The following is a 15,326-nucleotide window of genomic DNA, read 5'->3' on the forward strand; positions in this document are numbered from 1 at the left end:
TCTGGATTTTTTCGATACGTGTTACGTGCACACTGTGATACGGGGCCCAGATCTGCACTCCATACTCTAATACGCTGCGAACCAGAGAACAGTACAGTGACTTCATGGCATGTACGTCGTCAAATTGCGCTGTATTTCTTCTCAGGAAGCCAAGCATGGAGTTTGCTTTAGTGACTGTCATCGATATGTGCTCGTTGAATCTCAATTTCCTGTCTAAAAGTAGCCCAAGGTCCTTGATAGAGCATACTCTCACAAGCGGTGACTCATTCATCGAATATTCGAACGTGACCGGTGTTCGACTTCGGCTGAAGGTGATGATTTTGCATTTGGCTGGGTTTGCCAACATTCCGTTCATCTTACACCACGATGACAAGCGTTCAATATCAGCTTGCAGAGCCAGGCAATCAACCGTCGTCTTGATAATGCGGTAGAGTTTTAGGTCATCTGCATACAAGAGCTTGCAGCAGCTTAGGTGGTCGCATACATCGTTTAAAAAAAGTATAAAGATGAGAGGACCAAGGTGACTACCCTGAGGAACCCCGGACGGTAGTTGAAACGCATTCGATGTGGCATCGTGAACCTTCACGAAAGCTTTCCTGGACGAAAGGTACGATTCTATCCAGCGAACAATCCACGAAGGAAGACCGAGGCGGCTCAGTTTTGTGATAGCGAGACCATGCGGAACTTTGTCGAACGCCTTGGAGAAATCGATATACACGGCATCAACTTGACGACGCTTCTCGATGGCACCAACCAGAGTGTTAGTGAAGGTCATCAGATTGGTAATGGTGGAGCGTTTCTTCATAAACCCGTGCTGAAATTCCGAGATTAACGATCGGACTGCCGTGTACAGCTTATCGTGTAGCAGTCTTTCCAGGACTTTCGCCAAACAGTCCAGTATCGAGATTGGACGGTAGTTTTCCACGCTGTGAATGTTTCCAGATTTGAAGATCGGGGTTATGGATGCTAGCTTCCATGACTCAGGAAAGACGCCGTCAAGAAGTGATCGATTGAAAATAAACTTCACAGGGATGGTCAATGATGCAGCACAATTCCTAATGAAGGAAGGTGGAATTCGATCCGGACCAGGACCTTTCGAGGCGTCAACAGAAGAGAGGGCTTTGAAAATATCGTCGTGGCTGAAGGTGATTTGCTGTAGACGAATATCAAAACTCGGCAAGTTATCGATGTATTCCTGCGGAGTCGGAGCCTGATCGACTTCGTAAACGGTTCGGAAGAATTCCGCAAAGAGATTAGCAGAGCTAGCAGCGTCAGAGGAGCTTTGACTACAGTATGTAACGTCCACTGGAATACGTGCAGAGCCTTTTCGGGAATTTACGAAATTCCAGAAAGATGATGGATTTATCTTGAAACTACTCTGCAAATTGTCAATGTACTGCCGAAAGCTAAGTTCATGTAAACCACTATACTCGGCTTCAGCCGACTGTACAGCAGTTTTATTAGCAGCTGTTTTGGAGCGGAAATAACGTTTCCGAGCTTTTCGCAGACGGTTACGCAGATTACGGAGTTCGGAATTCCACCATGGTTGTGTGAAATTTAGGGAAGGCTTACATCTTTTAACAGGAACGGTGTCTTGAATTATTTGATATATGTTGTCGTAGAAGGCAGAGACGGCTGCATCAATGTCAGAGAGGTCAAGAAGCTCTGTCCAATTCAACGAGCCGATTCGCTCGTTGATAGCGTTAAAGTCACACCGTGCAAAGTCATACTCACTGCGAGCTGCTGGAACACCGGGCGGGCGGATCTGGCCAGGCGAATGGACGTCAAGTTTTAAAAGTAACGGCTTATGATGATCGTCGATTTTTAAAATAGCAGATGGTGGATCAAACAGCTCAATACCGTCTGAATCGCTAACGAATACCAGGTCAAGTAACTTGCCATTCACATTGACTAGATCGTTGATTTGCTTGAGTCCAACGGACAAAATGGACTCGACAAGAGCAAGTTCTTGTTCAGACGAGTCATAGGAACGCATTTAGGAAACATTTTGGAAAGAGTCACTGTTCGAGCGATTCTTCAACAATTTTCAGAGGCCAGTTTCGAGACTGGTCCTTTGCCGGGCAAATCTCGCGTGAGTGGTCCTCCTAGAGGTGGCGCTTAAGCCACTCGCCTTTAAAGAATCCCCGGAACAGTGGCGGAACCGTAGCTGTGAGTTCTGCACGCTACACTTTTCTACTTTGATAAAAGAACATACATTGCAATATGGGGCAAAAATCGTTCGATTGAGCCTCGTACAGAAAAATAACAGCCGGGAAAATTGAGTGTTTGAAAAATCAAACCTTTTTCTCTGCTGAATCAATACCAACACATCTAACCTCCGCAGCGCATTTTGGTTCATTTACTTTGGAAGACGGAAGGTTTTTTATTTGTTTTTGCATTTTCATTTGTGAATGTTTGCAAATATTAAAATCCTTAACCTTAGGTAATGGCGGCCCGTAAAGTTTCGTTTGTGGAGGGCCTGGTGGAAATGATTAGTATATGTAACAAGGATTTTAATGAGATTGCTGGTATAAATATTCTTTCGCCGGACCGAATAATAACCACCCAACCTTCGATTACATTGTTTTTTCGCATCATTTTGGTATTTTGCAGGTTTTGGAAAATGGATAATTGGAAAGAAATATTTCTTAAGCATAGACTCCACGGCCAACAATGAAAGTAATAAGTTGAAATTACATGAAATAAGACATGTCACATCTCACCTTAGGTGGATTAAATTAGGTTTATAATTAGAGACCTCTATCCTTCTGTGCTTGTTCGTCCGGGAATATAAAATTGATGCATTTATGAATACCGTTTATTTACTGATTGAACTGATTTTCGGCCAATGTTCGATTTTTCGAACAGTCATTTCCCGGAAAATGGAAGATAGGAAAAACATAATTTTTGAACATTGGTGTTTCTTTAGCATCAATAATCGAAATTACACCAATGGCTTTCGTAAAAAAAAATAATTTTTACAGCTTGGTCGTTTATAGGTTAATGTTATTTCGAAAAAAAAATTGACAAAAACAAATTCTTGCACTTGGTCGTTTTTCCGTCTGAAAAGTCAATTTTTGACAAAATTTTTTTTTTAGATAACTGTAAATCTCGACGTGTCATGTAATTATAAGACATTTGGCATCAAAACTAAATTTTGATAACTTCGATTTCCGGTGATTTTTTGGTTTTCAAAAAACTCAAATTTTAACGACTGCAACACTAATAAATGAAGTTCGAATGAGCCAATATTTTGCATATGGTATTTTATCGTGCAAATCAACATTTCGCAAAAAGTTCCGTATGAAAAATCGAGATAACTATTTTCATTGGCACGTATGGTTTTAACGTTTCGTCTCGTGTTCCGCAAAAAACCTAAGTCCTAGAGTGTCGATTTTTGACAAAAATTTTTTTTTCGAGATTACACTAGATCTCGACCTTTCATGCCATAGAAATAAAACATACATTTCTGCATAACTCGAGAACTGATCAAGCGAATGGAACCAAATTTGGCATATGGAGGTTTCACGGAGCAATAAATGTTTTTATGGTGGTTTGACACTCCTTTTTCCTCTCTAAAGAGAAGAAAGGGAGGGTGCGGAACAACTCGAGAACTAATCAAACAAATGGAATCAAACTTAGTATATAGAGGTTTTAGAAATCGATAAACGTTTCTATCGAACCACCTACCGAACCACCACCACCACACTCCTACCTTCTCTCTGAGGGGGGGCTACCACACAAATGAAACACAAATTTCTGCATAACTCGAAAACTAATCAATCAAATGGAACCAAATTTGACATGTGAAGGTTTTTGAATTTGAGAAAAATTTCTATGGTGGTATGACACCCCTCCCTCTTCTGAAATGGAGAGGGGGTCCCCTAAAAATAATACATATATTTGAACCAAACATGACAATTGATTTTTTTTAATGTGATAAAACACGCTCCTATATCTTCTTCTACCTATGTAAATAAAAATGGATCACCGAATATGTTGATAAGAGCAAAACTCGAGAAATGAGTTGTTAGGGCTCTCTTTATTCTATCATATTTTCTGCATCAAACATTTATTCCATGTAACGGAGTGGTTGAAAAATCGTGAAGGAGAATTGTGTCTGAAAATAATCTGATATTATAATGACGAGTTTTGGTAGAAGTACTTGGAATTTTGTAGTAAAGGGAATTTTAAAGGGTCGATTAGAAATTCAATTAATGAATAGTTCTGCGATTGGACCTATGAACGTGCAATTAGGTTTTTTTTTTACTGAATGTGATAATGAAAAATAAATTTTGGGCGGGACGAAGTTTGCCGGGTCAGCTAGTAGCATATAAAATGTTTTGTCGACGTAAGGGTGGACCACCTGCTGATGCATTGTCGTCTATCAACGTTGTTAGTCAAGTGCCATTGATTCGATTATGTGCATCATTATTATCTCCAGGATTCACGATTTGAAGAATTGGCATGGGTATAGCATTTGGGGAAAGTTTTGTCGAGTCCATTTTGCAGAAAAAACTTCAGCGAAGAGTAATTGTTTGCTAGATCTCGACGGACATGTTCTATCGACTAGGGGAACTCACCGCGTTGGTAAAACACACCACTATGAAAAATCATGGAGAACGCAACTATTGGCAGGATTTTACTGTGCTTATAACTTTCTTTTTTCATTATAAATACCATTGAATGTATTTTAGCACCAAAAACCTCGTCTAGCTTCATAAAAAAGTAATGTATAAAAAACTCTACTGATTTTAGCATTATAAAAGTACCGTCGATGGGGGTGCGAATGGGTAAAAAAGGTAGTTTTTGAACTTTTTGTTGAATAACTATAGTAGATTAGAGTAAAACGTAATTCTGATTATGTAGATATGTTCTCTAATGATGATATTACGAATGTTCAGAGAATTGTTGAATAATATTAATTTTCATCGCACCGTCACCCAGATCTGGGTGACACTTTTCTCGTCCAAATCGAATAGGATTTTTAAACGGAATTCACATACATTTTTTTCACAATAACAATAAGCTTCACTCTCAATGCTGTAACTCACGAACCAATCGACCGATTGCTGTCAAATTTTGACATGAATCCGTGCTTTGTGATAGTTAAGAAGATTTTTGTAAGAGGCGCCATCTAGACGTCAACCTTTTGAATTTTTCAGCCGAATTGTTATGTTCTACTAGTCAAGCCCTTTCGTTTGATACCCATATTGATGAATTGAAAAAAATGTCACCATTTTGGATTTGAATTTTTCTTAAATAACTGTGTTCTACTAGCCAACCCCTTTCGTTTGATACCCATATTGGTGGGGTTCAGAGGAAATATGTAGCTCGCCATTTTGTAGCAATCGCCATCTTGGATTTTCAAGATCATGGAATACGCAGTTTTATAACGACAGCAGATATAAAGGCGTGCCCAAATTTCAGATCAATCGGTCAACAGGAAGGGGGCCATATTTACATTTAAGTGCCTATTCTATCGAATTCCGTTTAAAAATCCTATTCGAATTGAACGAGAAAAGTGTCACCCAGATCTGGGTGACGGTGCGATGTTCAGTGTCTATTCACCATTTCTATGGTGAATAGATACTCCTCGCCTCTCTCTAAGGGGTGGCTGCCATACAAATAAAACCCAAACATCTGCATAACTCGAGAAATAATCAAGCAAACTGAGCCAAATTTGGGATGTGAGGGTTTTTGGGTACGAGAAATGTTTCTATAATGGTATGACACCCCTTCCTCCTCTGGAATGGAGATAAAAAAAATACACATATTTCAACCAAACATAACAATTGGAAATTTTCGGAAAACTCCGAAAAAAATGGAAAAGTTCGAAAAATTCAATTCGCATATGCTCTACAATTACATATTGACAAGCGTTATTAAAGGGTGTGTCACATCAAATTGCATCACGGAAAAAACGCTGTAGAAATTCGCCCAGTAGACCGATCCTTTTGAAAATTTTAGACAGTAAAATAAAAACTATTAAACAACTTTTGGCATTTTCTTTTTATTCATACTTCGAGCCCAAGCCCGTATGCTCGCACCTTCCTCTTTACCCCGTCCATAAGGTTCTGTACAATGTCAGGTTGTAGTTTTTTTTTTTAACAGAAATCCATTTTCTCTTGAAGTCCGCCTCCGATTTGACAACATTTGGGTTCTTCCGGAGGGCCTGCTTCATAATCGCCCAATATTTCTCTATTGGGCGAAGCTCCGGCGCGTTGGACGGGTTCATTTCCTTTGGCACGAAGGTGACCCCGTTGGCTTCGTACCACTCCAACACGTCCTTTGAATAGTGGCACGAAGCGAGATCCGGCCAGAAGATGGTCGGGCCCTCGTGCTGCTTCAATAATGGTAGTAAGCGCTTCTGTAGGCACTCCTTAAGGTAAACCTGCCCGTTTACCGTGCCGGTCATCACGAAGGGGGCGCTCCGCTTTCCGCAAGAGCAGATCGCTTGCCACACCATGTACTTTTTGTCAAACTTGGATAGTTTCTGCTTGTGAATCTCCTCCGGAACGCTGAATTTGTCCTCTGCGGAGAAGAACAACAAACGGACGAAAGTCCGCTTTGACGTAGGTTTCGTCGTCCATTACTAGGCAATGTGGCTTCGTCAGCATTTCGGTGTACAGCTTCCGGGCTCGCGTCTTCCCCACCATGTTTTGCCTTTCGTCGCGGTTAGGAGCCTTCTGAACCTTGTATGTACGCAGGCCCTCCCGCTGCTTGGTCCGCTGGACGAATGAACTTGACAAATTCAGCTTATTGGCGACATCCCGGACCGAACTTCTCGGATCACGTCTAAACTGCTTAACTACGCGCTTGTGATCTTTTTCACTGACGGAGCATCCATTTTTGCCGTTCTTCACTTTCCGGTCGATGGTTAGGTTCTCGAAGTATCGTTTTAGTACTCTGCTGACCGTGGATTGGACGATTCCCAGCATCTTACCGATGTCCCGATGTGATAACTCCGGATTCTCGAAATGAGTGCGCAGGATTAATTCACGACGCTCTTTTTCGTTCGACGACATTTTTCCAAATTTACGAAAAATTGACAGTGAAGCATGGTCAACGTGATCTATACACTCTTATCTGATTATAAGCGAAAGCTGAAGATATAATTCCTAAAAATTAAATTTCTACAGCGTTTTTTCCGTGATGCATATTGATGTGACACACCCTTTAGTCCATTTGATATTTGAATTGATCTTCGTTCGAAAGTACTGTACTGTTAAACATTATTTTTACTATAAATAAATGATTAAATATATATCTCTAGAAATGTTAGTCCTAGGATAAAACGCTAAATATAGTTTTCATGTAGAATTGCATGTGGAGTCCATTTATTATATTACTTTTCATGAATGGTAACGATTTCACAAATTATTGAAATTGCAAAAATGTCGATCATCTGAGTCGGTCCAGTAGATCGAAAGTTATGAATTTTGGTGTTGGAAAAAAGAGGAAAAAATTGATTTTTTGGACCATCGGTTAACTTTGAAAAATCATAACCCAAAAACGAAAAAAAAATGCTTCTCAGGTTTCGACAAATGTTACGTGAAAAAGCTTCAGCTTTTCAGAAAAAATATAAAAAAATATAGCGCCCTTGGTCCCGAGACTATGAAAACAATAAAAAACGAATACAATCAATAATGACGAGAACAGATTTCGAATTTTCTGCAGGGCTAGTATTTTTTAAAAAAAACCAGTGTATTGGCTTTCAATTGATATGTTGATCATCTGAATCGGTTTAGTAGATCAAAAGTTAAAAAGTTTTGAAAAAAAAACATTTTAGAAAAAAGAAGCAAAAGTTGATTTTTCGGACAACCCTAATTGCTACTAATTGTTAGTGTATTGGTGTATTTTTCTATGTACATTGCAGCTTTATTATATATTTTTAATTTTATGCTTGACCCGTTTTCACCCTCCTTTCAGCGTAAATGAGAGATTATTTCGAAAATGTTGAAATTCCAATGGAAAAACTTTTATTATGTTCGAAATCAGCGATGATTCATCGGGCAAGACTTGAAAGAATCATTCTATTATAATTTAACATTATAGTGGTTATGTATAATGCTGGGCATGATATTTCTCTGTGGTGTTATTTGATGGCTATCTACTCATCAAACTTTGATGAATTATTATTAAAAACTATTTGTACTACAGTACTTTGCATTGGAAGTAGTGAAAAAATGTGTCCTACTGAACGGCTCACAGCTTTCAAAATTATTCGCAATATTTGTCAAGATATTACTCATATCAACTTTCTCCGTTTTTGGCCCATTCTCACCCCCATTGACGGTACTTAATTTTTTTTTGTAATAAAATGTCTACAAAAAACTAGCAAGTTCGTGACCTCAGCAATTAAATATTAGTTTTGAATCAATAATTTGTACGTATTTTTCCACTTTGAATCCATTTCAGATTAATTTGTTCATATTTACACTCTTTGTATACATTCTTCTAGACTTGGTTTTGTTGAGATGACAAGAAACTGAGATTACATTACTCACAGTAGTGAAACCTGAACTTTATTTTTCACCATTATCAGTAATCATTTCCATGATAATCGCAAGGAAAACAAGTTATAGAAGAGATTTCGCTGGCCACGAGTATTATATTAATATCGCCCCCCATTGATGGCCGTGGCTGGCGTCGTTATTGACATTTTAAAGTTTTAATCACCGAAACATGTGCAATGTAGATGGATTGCTGCTTCCAAGTGCCATTTGCTGTGTTCTCTGTGCGATCACGTTGGTTAAGCGCAACGACAGCCTACCCAAGTAAGTATAACCTCAATATTATTCGAACACAGATTTTATTACATCAGATTTGAATGGTAATTTGACTCCACAAAGCATTATACTCATTTACTTACCCTCTGGTACAGCCGCTGACGCGATAAGGAAATGAACACATGCGGCCCCCGTGCCATGGCCGGCCAGTGTAACACTTCGGGAGTCTCCCCCGAAGGCTTCGATGTTTTCCTGGATCCAATGGAGGGCCGCAATTATATCCATCAGGCCATAGTTAGCCGGTGCCTTCGAGAACCGGTCGATGTTGGCATTTAAAAATCCTGTAGAAAGACAACCCAACCATCAGATAGAGAGTTTCAAAACGCGAATGTGTACAAACCTAAAATTCCTAAGCGATAATTAATTGTAACTACTAAAATTTGCCCAAAGCTGGCAAGCACCGATCCATCGTACGGATTACCACTGTTCCATTCGTACGATTCTCCGTGAACGAACACCATTACGGAGTACTTTTGAGCACCAGAGTTTTCTCGTACACCAGCTGCGGAAAAGAAATGAGTAATGCTGAATTGACACTTCAACGTTTTTTTTTCTCTTCTTCTTCTACCATTGCAGCATGCCATTTGAATGAATCTTTCCCTATTCGGATATTTGCCAGCCAACAAGAAAAACCCTATAAGCTGCATATTAAGTGGATTTGGAAAACTTATCCTTAAGAACCGTCGTTTTGCTCCTCCACATCCCGAGACATAGTCCGGCGCAGCGGACATAGAGCCAAAAATTTATTCGTAAAGTTTTGGAATGCAAGCAAAATGCAGCTTTTCAATCTGCTTTTGTCGTTTTCTAAGTCACACACACGGTTGAAGTGATGCCTACCATAAAAGCATCTTAGTTTGGTGCATTGCACCATACGCGGCTCTTGCCGTCGGAAAATATTTGATCAATAGCAGTTTAATTTTAAATTTCACATTCCGCCTGCCAGCGTCTTGTTGTTTCGGAAAGCAGTTCCACAGGGAGTAATCAAGTTTGCCCTACCCGCTGTGTTTATTGCATCAGCGGAGCAAATGTTCGTCAAAACGGTTTGGGGAAAATAATCATAAAAGTTTCCAAACGCCGGAAGTAGGTTAATCTGTAATTTCGCCGCGGGGCTGAACCGGCAACAAATGTAACACAATAGGTTCGACAAAGAATGGAGCGAATAAGTTTCCCAAATTTAGATTCGCTAAAGATGTATTACTGGCTTGGCTGTTTTTTTCCGCAAACTTTGTTGAACTTTTTTTTGGACATAAATCCTTCATTCCAAATGTTGATTAATGTCTCGCAATTTTAGCTGTCGTATCCAGACGAGGGGAACATCGAACAAAGACATTTTCGATGGGAAATTAAATTAAAATTGAAAAACGTGTTTTATTTTTTTTTCCATTGCTCATAATTGTATGTGTGGTCTGAAACCATGTGTCTGGGAAATCTGTGGTGAAGTCGCCAATTGAATCTGAAATTCTGCACAATCATGCACCGATGTCTATGTAGCTCGAAATATATTACTACATGAACTGAAAAGTTTCTTGTATTGGCAATTGAAGGCAACTACACTATGTTTCTTAACTATAATACCACCCTCTAATAGTTTCCAGAGATATAATTTTCCCATTTTCCTTCAGTGTTTTCCGAAAAATGTCAACTGGTTGAAATATGTTGAAATATGGGGTTTCATACCATCATTGGAACATTTATTGTTTTATTGTACTGTAATTAATTCTCGAGTTATGTCGAAATTTGTGTTTTGTGGCAGCCCCCCTTAGAGAATGGGGAGGAGTATCGAACCACCATATATACATTTCTCGTAAAACCTCCACATGCCAAATTTGGTTCAATTTGATTGATAAGTTAGTTAGTTAGCTAGTTAGTTATTAGGCAACTTCTTTGGAGAGGGGGAGGAATGTCGAACCACCGCAGAAACATTTATTGACCCTAAAATCTCTATCTGCCAAATTTGGTTCCGTTCACTTCATTAGTTTTTGAGTTATGCAAACCCCTCCCCCCTCCTTTCAAGAGGGGAGGAGTGTCAAATAACCTTAGAAACTCTTATTATCTCCTAATAGGCTAAACTTGGCTACATTTGCCTTATTAGTTCTCGAGTTATGCAGAAATGTGTGTTTCGTTTGCATGCCAGTCCCCCATTAAGTAGGGGAGAAGAGTGTCAAACCACTATAGAAACGTTTCATTCCCCATTAAACCTCCACATGTCAAATTTGGCTCCATTTTCTTGATTAGTTCTCCGAAGTATGGTTCTTCCGAAGAAGTTCGTTGTTTGGTCTACCAATTCGTCACAAAGTCCCGGATCCCGATGCCAGCTGCCTGGGATAGAGATGAAATGGCTGGAGAAGATTGGCTCACTAATTTCCTGCAACGGAAATCCGCACTACAGATTAAGAAGCCGGAAGTTACTAGCCTTATCCGAGCCACTTTCTTCGACTTGACGAACGTGATGGAGTTCTTCGTAAAGTTTGGTGCGCATCGCGAAAGCTGATCGATTCAAACTCTCGTGACAAAAGCACGCATTTTGAGTGTTAATCGCGACAATCCATTTTTGAGAGGTCAGCCGAAGAGGAAGCGAATTCAGAACAACATATGCGAATATTGAGCCAACATGAAATGTGCTCTTCAGTATAATCCGCCTTTCACCTGCAGCAGCTGTAATAATGAATGAACTGAATATTTTGAAGAAGACTTTTATGCCATTTTCTAGATAGAAAAAAGACGAGGTTTCGAAATTTTCATTATTTGTTATTTACTTGACAGCATATTTGTTAATTGTTTTTGTTCTGATTTAATTAATCTATATATATATATATATATATATATATATATATATATATATATATATATATATATATATATATATATATATATATGGATTTCTGTCTGTCTGTCTGTCTGTCTGTCAGTTTGATTCTTATAGACTCGGAAACTATTGAACCGATCGACATGAAAATTGGTATGTAGGGGTTTTTGGGGCCGCGGAAGTTTTTCATGATAGTTTGAGACCCCTCCCCCCTCTCTAAGGGGGGCTGCAATACAAGTGAAACACAAATCCCTACATTACTCGAGAATTAATCAAGCAAATGCAACCTAGTTAGGCATCTGGTGGTTTTAGGATGCAATAAATGTGTTTACGGTGGTTAGATAATCCTCCCCCTCTCTTAGGGGGGGCTGCGATACAAATGAAACACAAATTTCTGCATTACTCGAAAATTAATCAAGCAAATAAAACCAAATTAGGCATACGGAGGTTTTAGGGTTCAATAAATGTTTCTATGGTGGTTAGACACTCCACCCCCCTCTCGCGTTTCATCACATTAAAATCCATTTCCATTTTCGAACGAAGATCAATTTCGTTAGCGCAAACATTTGCGTTATGTCATGCAAAACTTAGAAAAACTTAGAGCATTTGATGATAGGAGGGGAATGATTTCAGAAGTAGATAATTGAGACGCAAATATGCTTTTTTCGCACTGAAATGCATACAAATCATCGAAAAAAACTAAATGGACGATAACTTCGTCAAATATGCTTCTTTTCATACACCGCACAAAAAAAAAAACCGCACAAGAACAGGTTTTGCTGTAGTTGAAAATATTTTTGATTTTCTTTATTTCATATACTGCCGTTCTACGCATAGTAGTCCCATGTTCCATAATCAGCAATTGAGAAAAACGCATTCAAAGTATTCTAACATATTTGTCTCACAGAAGCTTTAAGCATTTCGGTTTAGCAATACACTGGGTTTTTCTATAAGCAGAAAACTGTTGTTTAACCCGTTCCCGTATTATTTAATACGTCACACATCAAGCGATTTCACTAGCCTGCTGAGCGTTCTAGAGCCCTATGTTAGTCAAGTACCCACGAGTGAGACTCGACGTTGTACGGGAAAGGGTTAATTAAATGTGAAAAGATCCCTTCGTTTGAATCAATCAATCTTGGTTACGGGCTTAAAAATTCTTGAAGAGACAGTTATGCCTAGAATATCAACATGAGACAATTGAACTTGTTGTTTTTTTTGAAAAACTGGGTAATTAGGCGTTCGTTGATAACGTGTATTCGGGTTCTGTTAAATTTCAATTTTTTTTTTTTGAGAATTAGTTCGTTTTTCCAAACCAGAAATGAGTGCATTAGCCCTGTTGAAAGCGGGACATAAAATTATTGTACTTGAACCGATTTATTTGATTTGGATCTACAAAAAATACGTGGTGGGACAGTTAGTTATGCATAGAATATCAACATGGGACAATTGAACTTGATGTTGTTTTGACGTGGGACTACGTCTAACCGGAGTATATGGGGGGTAAAATGAAAACCTAAACACAGAACATGCAGGAAAAAATGAAAGATTCTGAATGCTTATAACTCGAACATTTCTTACTGGATCGGAAACATGTTTGCATCAATTGATAGAGAATTGATAGTTTCTACGCTTCTATCGCAATTAAAAAATATATATATATTTTTCATTAGATAAACAATTTAATAACTGTGAAATGTTAAGCGTTATCTAAACGCCCTAACTGCCTGGTTTTGATTGGCCCGATTTACGGTCTCCAAGCAGCCTTGGGGATATCGGCATTGCAAACACATTTGTTTTGTGTGTTTCCCTAACACAGACTTCAAATCCATGGAGCTTAGGGAAATTGGCATTGCAAATACATGCAGGTCAGGGGTAATTTTGTTCCGACTGAAATATGTTTCCCCAACACAGACTTCAGAACCAAGATCGGCTTTGCAAACAAATGCAAATTGCTTGTACTCGCTTGCCTTTGTGCGAACTAGAAAATGTTTCCTTAATATGGTCTCCTAAACTTAGGAATCTGGGAAAATCGTGCAGACACTAGAGGCGAATGAACTTTCAAGTATAAATACTCTATAGTATAAAAAAAAGAAGTTGAAGTTGATTCATGCAAGCTGGGGTACTTTTTTGCACTCCGAAAAGTGTTTTTCTAACACGGATTACAAAAGCGTGTACGAACACAACGCTTTGGCTCGGTTATTCAAGATTGCATAGAAGGATATGCCTTCATATCTTCTGCTCACTGAATTTCTACGCATACCATTTGATAATTAGGCAAAATGTTGATAACCATTTGCTGCGATAACGCCTATTGATTAAACAATATGCGTTCGACGCACATGTCAAAATTGAAACTGAGTGTCTGATGTTTATCAAATCAAGCAAATTCGCTGTTCGAGAAGTACATACACTTGAGAGACGCAAACTTCAGAAGGAAACGTAAAACAAAATAATCGTTTTATAATTCTTCCGTTCACATATTTTGTCCTAGGCATCATACCGAACGAAAATGAACTGTCATTAAATTTACTTGTAACGAAGAACATAATATATCACAATGCATGAATTGACCTTACATGGCATTATACAATCTTTTTACTCACAAAGCAAATATATTGAAGTCAATTGAATTCGGAAATTGTTTCATTCAATCAAAAATTCAATAAATACAACCAAATGATTGCTAAGCTAAGGTAGTCTTACATCATCCTTGCGGTTATGTAATAGATATAACCCACCCATTTTTTTTTGAAAGCTGGAAACAAACTATAACGTTTTTCTTGTGTTCCGGAAGATCATGCATAAAAACATCGTTTTATGTAGAAAAGTGAAAATTGTCAAGAAGTAACATGGGACAACTATGCATAGAACGGCAGTATAGGGACCAAAAATTTTCAAAACGCTTCGTTGCAGGTCGTCGCAGAAATATTTTTCAGAATTTGTTAGTACAGGATTTTCCAACTTTAAATTCCGAAAGTAAATTGAAATAAAACACACTTAGAATTCGAATTTCGATGAAACTTTTATTTCAAATTAAAGTTTGGTTTATGCCATTATGTGTGAAATACAACATCATTCAAATGTCCACCTAGGGCTTCCTCGCACACCTTGATCCGGAACAGGTAATTTTCGATGACTTTTCGGCACATATGGGGCGGTATCTCGGTCATAACTTCACGAATGTTGTCTTTCAAATGTTCAAGAGTTTGCGGAGAGTTGGCATGGACACGGTCTTTCGCATAACCTCACAAAAAAAAGTCTAGCGGGTTCAAATCGCATGATCTGGACGGCCTATCGGCATCACCAAAACGCGAATGTTCGGTCGTGTTGTGTGGCACGTGGCGCCGTCCTGCTGAAACCACATGTCATCCGTATCCATATCTTCAATTTGTGGCAAAAAAAAATCGGTTAACATGCGGCCATAGCGCTCACCATTCACAGTTACCGTCTCGCCGTCCATATTTTCAAAGAAATACGGCCCGATGACTCCACCAGACCATAATGCGCACAAAACAGTGACTTTTGGCGGATGCAATGGCCTCTCAACAATCACGTGTGGATTTTCTGAGCCCAATATACGGAAATTTTGGGTGTTCACATAGCCACCGAGCTTGAAATGTGCCTCATCGCTGAAGAAAATTTGATGCGAAAATTCAGCATTTTGCTGCTGTTGTTCGTTCACCCAATCGACGTATGCCCGACGCATTCCATGGTCACCACGCTCTAAT

At 38.9% G+C, this 15,326-nt stretch overlaps 1 protein-coding gene across 1 annotated transcript in view; it reads right to left on the minus strand.

The window, feature by feature from the left end:
- The window catches only part of LOC129777990 (neuroligin-4, Y-linked), a 152,478-nt gene that overhangs the window by 36,839 nt on the left and 100,313 nt on the right, over window positions 1-15,326 (minus strand). The window contains exons 3-4 of the mRNA XM_055784608.1: window positions 9,133-9,294; window positions 8,876-9,073 (exon numbers count right to left, since the gene is read on the minus strand). Coding sequence (XP_055640583.1) covers window positions 8,876-9,073; window positions 9,133-9,294 — 360 coding nt within the window. The remainder of the gene's footprint in view (window positions 1-8,875; window positions 9,074-9,132; window positions 9,295-15,326) is intronic.

The sequence above is a fragment of the Toxorhynchites rutilus genome, chromosome 3 (genome assembly GCF_029784135.1).
Source record: "Toxorhynchites rutilus septentrionalis strain SRP chromosome 3, ASM2978413v1, whole genome shotgun sequence".
NCBI classification, from domain to species: domain Eukaryota; kingdom Metazoa; phylum Arthropoda; class Insecta; order Diptera; family Culicidae; genus Toxorhynchites; species Toxorhynchites rutilus.